Below are 5,833 nucleotides of genomic sequence, written 5' to 3' on the forward strand. Positions count from 1 at the left end.
GCGGCGGCTTTTGAGTCGCCCGAGGTTCGGGTGCAATAAAGGCGCCGCTAATGTAATTTACAAACAGCTCGGGCCGAGCGCGGCGCAGCGCCCGGACTGACAGGCGCATTAGGCAGGCTAATTCCAGCCGGCTCCTCCTACCCCCGGCCCGCTAATTAATGAGCTTCCCAACTTAGAGCCGCCTGCATTGGACAGACAGAGAGTGAAAGAGAGGGCGAGAGAGAGGGAGAGAAGGAGAGAGACGGGGGGAGCAGAGAAGAGAAGAGAGAGGGAGGGAAAGAGAGAACAGGAGGAGAGAGAACAGAGAGAAAGAAGAGAGGAGAAAGGGAGAAAGGAGAAATAGAGAAGTGCCGTTGCAGATAATTGATTACTCCTCGATCAAGGCTAACTTGTTAGCAATAGTCAATTGCCCCATCTCTCCGCCTCCCCTCGCAGTACGGGATCGGCGCCCTCGCCTCGGCTTTTCCAACTGTCGCCGCCAGGACCCGGGGCCAGGAGCCGCCGCGGAGCCACCTGACACCTTTAAATAGCACCGGGGCTGGCGAAACTGGAGCCCCGCGCGGCGCGCCCCGGCTCCGGCCCCGGATTGCTGGAAGCCCCGGCGGCGGCCGCGGCGCCCGCGTCAGCGCCCTCCTCCCGGGGCCCCGTGCGGCTCTGCTCGCCTCTGCCGCTGCGCTAACCGGCCCCACGCCCGGCCCCGCGCCTGGCCCGGCGCGGCCTCCTTCCCACCCGCCGCTGCCGCCCACCCGCGCCGCCCGGCGCCCGAGCTGCCCGCGGGCTGGGTCCCCGCGGCCCGAGCCGCCCCGGCCGGGCCCCCAAAAGAGGCCGAGATGACTTCCAAGGAGGATGGCAAGGCGGCGCCGGGGGAAGAGCGGCGGCGCAGCCCGCTGGATCACCTGCCGCCTCCTGCCAACTCCAACAAGCCGCTGACTCCGTTCAGCATTGAGGACATCCTCAACAAGCCGTCTGTGCGGAGAAGTTACTCGCTGTGCGGGGCGGCGCACCTGCTGGCGGCCGCGGACAAGCACGCGCCGGGCGGCTTGCCCCTGGCGGGCCGCGCGCTGCTCTCGCAGACCTCGCCGCTGTGCGCACTGGAGGAGCTCGCCAGCAAGACCTTTAAGGGGCTGGAGGTCAGCGTCCTGCAGGCAGCCGAAGGTAGGCGCCGCCGCTGGGTTCCCCTGCGCCCAGCACCCCACGCCCAGCTCCCTGTGCCCCACTCTTTGTGCCCTGTGCCTCTTGCCGCCTCCTCCCGCGCCTGCCGTCAGGGCCCTCCAGCCCAAGCCGCTGCCGCTGGGAGTGGAAATGAGTGGGACAGGACCCAAAACCTATTTTCTAGGGACCTCTGGATAGGCCAGAGTCCAGTGACCCAGGAGGGGTGGCGGGAACCCAAGACCTTTCCGCAATTTGCCTGCTCTGCTTGGCTCCCTCCGGTTCCCAGTGGCCTGGGCGCTCCTCGCCCTGTTGCTGGGTTGGAGAACGGAGAGCCTTTCAGCTAGGAGGACTTTTTGGGTTCGGGGAGAGTGGGGGTGATTGGGAAGAAGCGTAGAACCAACATTTACCCGGCAGTCAGGGCGTCCCTGTCTGGCTCCGTTGTGCTCTAGCGACCTCCGGTCTTTCTAATCAACTCTTAGGTGGGGAGCAGAGACAAACAATTTCTCCTAGAGACTTCCCGTAGACAGTGTCTGGGGAAAGGAGGTTTGCCTTAAGCGAGTCTTGCCCTAGTCCGGGAGGGAGGCCGAATCAGATCCGAGAAGGGAACTGCAGCAGACCTCAGGCAGGACGGGCCTGGGTGGGGTGAACTAGAGCCGGGGTGTGGTCTCCTCTCCCCTGGCGCAAGCCTATCCTATGGTTTCCTCGCAGGCCGAGACGGGATGACCATCTTCGGGCAGCGGCAGACCCCCAAGAAGCGGCGAAAGTCGCGAACAGCCTTCACCAACCACCAGATCTACGAGTTGGAGAAGCGCTTCCTCTACCAGAAGTACCTGTCACCAGCCGATCGCGATCAAATCGCGCAGCAGCTGGGCCTCACCAACGCTCAGGTCATCACCTGGTTTCAGAATCGACGCGCCAAGCTCAAGCGGGACCTAGAGGAGATGAAGGCCGACGTGGAGTCCGCCAAGAAACTGGGCCCCAGCGGGCAGATGGACATCGTGACGCTGGCGGAACTCGAGCAGAACTCGGAGGCCGCGGGCGGCGGTGGCGGTGGCTGCGGCAGGGCCAAGTCGAGGCCTGGCTCTCCGGCGCTCCCTCCAGGCGCCCCGCAGGCCCCGGGCGCCGGGCCCCTGCAGCTCTCTCCTGCCTCCCCGCTCACGGACCAGCCGGCCAGCAGCCAGGACTGCTCAGAGGACGAGGAAGACGAAGAGATCGACGTGGACGATTGAGCGGCGCCCGGGATCTTCCGCCGGGCCGGGCCCCTAAGCGCCAGTACGCCCGCCGCCTCCCGGACAGCCGGACAGCCGAGGGGAGCTGGGACCTCCTCTGCAACTCCCGCCTTCTCCCCCCAGTCCCCGGCCCGGACTCAGCTCCCGGCAGCCGCCTCCTCCCTCTCGAAGCAATAAACCCGGGCTGGCTGGCGGGGCCGGCCGCCGCGTGCGGCCTCCGCCGCCCCGGGAGCCCTCGCCGTGCAATTCTGTATGGCTCCTGTATAAATATTTAAACTTATATAGCGGATTCTTCCGACCTCGGCCTGACTTTTTCCTTTCTTTCTTTTATTTTTTTAAATCTCGGAGATTTCCATGTTTTCCAAGCTCTCGGGCTGCTGGGTTTGCTGAGGGCGAGGCACTATCGAGGGTAACGAACCCTGAATCCCACGGTCTGGAGGAGGGGCCCACCCCGACTGTTTTGATTTTTCTCTGCATGTGGCGAATGCACTGGCCCTCTTCCTCCTCGCCTCCCTAGGCCTACTTCAGTTGACTTCTTTTATTTCCTTCGGCCCTTTTCCCCCCCCCCGGCGTGGGAAGGGGCTGAGGAGGACAGCCGGGGCCTGACTTGCAAGTTTCAAATCGATCTTTTCTCCCCCCTACCCTCCAGTCCGCAGAAGTCTGTTTTCGATGCCATTTCTGCCTCCCGATCCCCACTAACGCTATTTTTAAGATTCCTCCTGACCCTCTCTCGGTTTCCTTGGATTGACTGCTGGGGTCCGGGTCTTCAGGACAAAGCAGGGAGAAATCCAACCAATCAACCAACTAAAACGGAACCCAAAGCCCTAGAATTATTTTTTACTCTTTTTAGAATTTTTTTGCATGTGACAGAGACTGAGAGGAGGCCACCCGAAGCCCTCGCCCCACCTCCTCCACAGCTCTGGGTCTGACTGCAGTCTCCAACGCCCTGCTCCTGGCTCCACTTGCCCAGACAAGGGGTGACTCGATGAGGGTGGGTCCCGCGTGCCCCTTCCCTGCTCCTGCCCTGCCCTCTCCGCCCAGGACTGTACCCAAGGCCTCTTTCTCCGATAAATAAAGTCTTTGCCATTTTACTAGAACCGGCGGTGACCGTGTCTGAATGAGTGGGCCCTATTCAGGGAAGCCGTGGCAGGCTCAGTGTCTCGCCGCTGCTCGCTTCCGGCTGCCCTGGCCTTGGGAGATTTGGAGGAGTTTCGGGGCAGGGGCGAGGATAAGGGGTGCGGGGGAAAAGCGGGAGGAGAGGGTGCTTCCGGCTCGGAAACTCGGCAGCTACCAAATTGGGGATGGGGGCGAGAGCAGCGGTCTTCGCCAGGTCGGGGTAAAAAGTGCGGCGTGTGCATTGCTGGGAGAAAGAGTGCATACATTGGGGGCGTCGTGGATGGGAAGTTAATTTGGGGGAAAACGGTGGGTAGGTGGGAGGACTAGCCCTGCTTTCTGTGCATCCCACGCCCACTCCAGGGCATTCTTCCCGCGTTCTGCGGGCCGCGGGCTAAGCGTCCTGTGTATCTCAGGTATAGCTCAGTGGGCAGCAGGGTGCAGCCCGAGGGCTCCCAAGTTTTGGTTCCGCCGGAGGGCCTTGCCCTTGGCGGGGGTGTGGGGGAAATGAGGCCGGCGGCACCAAGGGCAAGCTGAATCGCGCACACTCGCACAGGGAGGTGGTGAGCCCGAAGCTCTGACAGTTGGGGTGAATTTCTGGCAACCTTCAAAAATTCTGGGCCCTGCAAACTCAGCTGGGGGCACAGACGTCAATCCCCCAGGACTCTCTGGGATCCCAGCGCCCCCAGGGCGGCTGGGGCAGGGACGCAGGCAGCTTTCACTTTTCCGGACAGAGCGGGTTTCTTTCTGGGCTTTTGTTGTCGCTGGGCTGGCGAGTGGCCGCTGTCACCAAAGAAGGGTCCCGCCTCCGGGCCGCTAGGCTCTCTTTCTCCGCAAAATTGATGTGAGAAATGCGCATCTGGTCTCGGGCAGGCGATGGGGCCCCGGGGCCTGAGTCGGGAGCGTGCGTGTCCAGGAGGAAACTAAGAGACAGAAACAGAAAAAGGAGCACAGAAAGACACTCCAAAAGCAGAGCAAGAAAGCAGGAGCCTCGGAGACAGGGGCAGCGGCGGGGGGCCGGGTCGGGAGGAGAAAGAGAAAAAAGCTTCGCATGGGCAGAGACTGAGAGATTGAGACGGAGAAGAAGGGAATGGGAAAGGGGGAGAAGAGAGAGGAGAGAACGAAAGGAGGAGAGGCGGCGGGGCAGCCAGGCGGGCGTGCGGCCGGTTCCTCCCGGGCGACATAAATCGCCCTCTCTCAGGATGGATGGGTCTGTAATTCGGAGCGCGGACCATGAAGGCCGGGACGAATGGACCCGGGCGGCCGCTGACAGGCGACAATAGCCGGGCCCAGCCCCCCGCGGCTCCGGGTGCGGGCGCGGCCGCGGCCCTCCGCAGCCCAGAGCGCGCCGGCGCTGGCGACCATATGGTTTTTGAATTTTCTTCACAATTTGTAGACAATTTGATGGATTAGGTCCCCGCGCGCGCCTCCCCGGCACAAAGGCGGCGCGGGGACCGCGGCGCGGCGGTCACCCGGGCATCTGCGCCCGCCGTGCGCACCCCCGCCCCCGCCCGGCCCCCGCCCGGCCCCCGCCCTGCGCCCGGAGCCCGGGGCCGCCCGCCCAACACGCCCATGAATCCCAATGAAGCGGCCCTGGCACCTTCGGCCGCTCGCTGCTTCGCGGCCCCGGGCCGGGCCCTGCTGGGTCCCTCCGGGCTGGGGGCGGCGGCCCCGGGGCTGAGCCCACCCGAGCTGCGGCGCCCGCGGGGCGCGCAGCTAAGCAGGCGCATCGGGGCTGAGGAGAAACGGGGCCATTTATCCGCCCGTCTAGTTAAAGCGGGTTATTTGTTTGCTTCTCCGGCCTCCCCTCCCCTCCCCTCCCCCTTTCCTCCTCCCCCTCCTTCCCCTTCTGCCTTTTATTCTTTTGTCTCTAAATGGATTTAATGAGCCTGAAAAACATGACAATTGAATATAACCAAGAAATAAAAAATAACGAGGGACGAAGGAAGGAGGAAAAGAAAGAAGGAAAGAAGGAAGGGGAAGGATTAATAAAATAAAGGGGAAAATCCATTCGGTTCAGCAAATGTTTATTGTGCGTCTTTTCTGCGCCAGGCCGCGCTGGGGGCTGGGGAAATGGAAACGAATCAGACCCAGTTCCTGCCCACAAGGAGCTCCCAGTCTAGCTGAGGAGCCCCATCGCACCCCCCTGGCGCTATCAGGAGGCCTGGGCGGTGGGGCAGGGAGATGCCCCTTGCAGAACTCCGAGAGCCGGCTCTGGGCTCGGGCCGGTGGGGGCTTCGCGGAGGAGGTGGCACTAGACCCAGGCCTTTAAAGATGAGAAGGAATTCGTTGTTTCTAGAGGTCAGAAAGAAGGGCGGGCAAAGGAAGGACCAGACGGT

General features: G+C 62.9%; 1 protein-coding gene across 1 annotated transcript; it reads left to right on the forward strand.

Annotated features, from left to right (window-relative positions):
* The first annotated feature begins 762 nt into the window (after positions 1-762).
* Positions 763-3,472, forward strand: LBX1 (ladybird homeobox 1). Its single transcript, XM_004749458.3, has 2 exons — positions 763-1,155; positions 1,861-3,472. Exons 1-2 carry the CDS (start codon positions 831-833, stop codon positions 2,379-2,381), a joined length of 846 nt encoding a protein of 281 aa, XP_004749515.1. The 5' UTR covers positions 763-830; the 3' UTR covers positions 2,382-3,472.
* Positions 3,473-5,833: the final 2,361 nt, after the last annotated feature.

Source organism: Mustela putorius, unplaced genomic scaffold, assembly GCF_011764305.1.
Source record: "Mustela putorius furo isolate JIRA1106 unplaced genomic scaffold, ASM1176430v1.1 tig00003909_pilon_pilon_pilon, whole genome shotgun sequence".
NCBI lineage: Eukaryota > Metazoa > Chordata > Mammalia > Carnivora > Mustelidae > Mustela > Mustela putorius.

Coding starts and splice junctions, on each gene's coding strand:
- LBX1 (XM_004749458.3), top strand. CDS start 831: ATGACTTCCAAGGAGGATGGCAAGGCGGCGCCGGGGGAAGAGCGGCGG. Junction 1,156..1,860: donor CGTCCTGCAGGCAGCCGAAG/GTAGGCGCCGCC, acceptor GTTTCCTCGCAG/GCCGAGACGGGATGACCATC.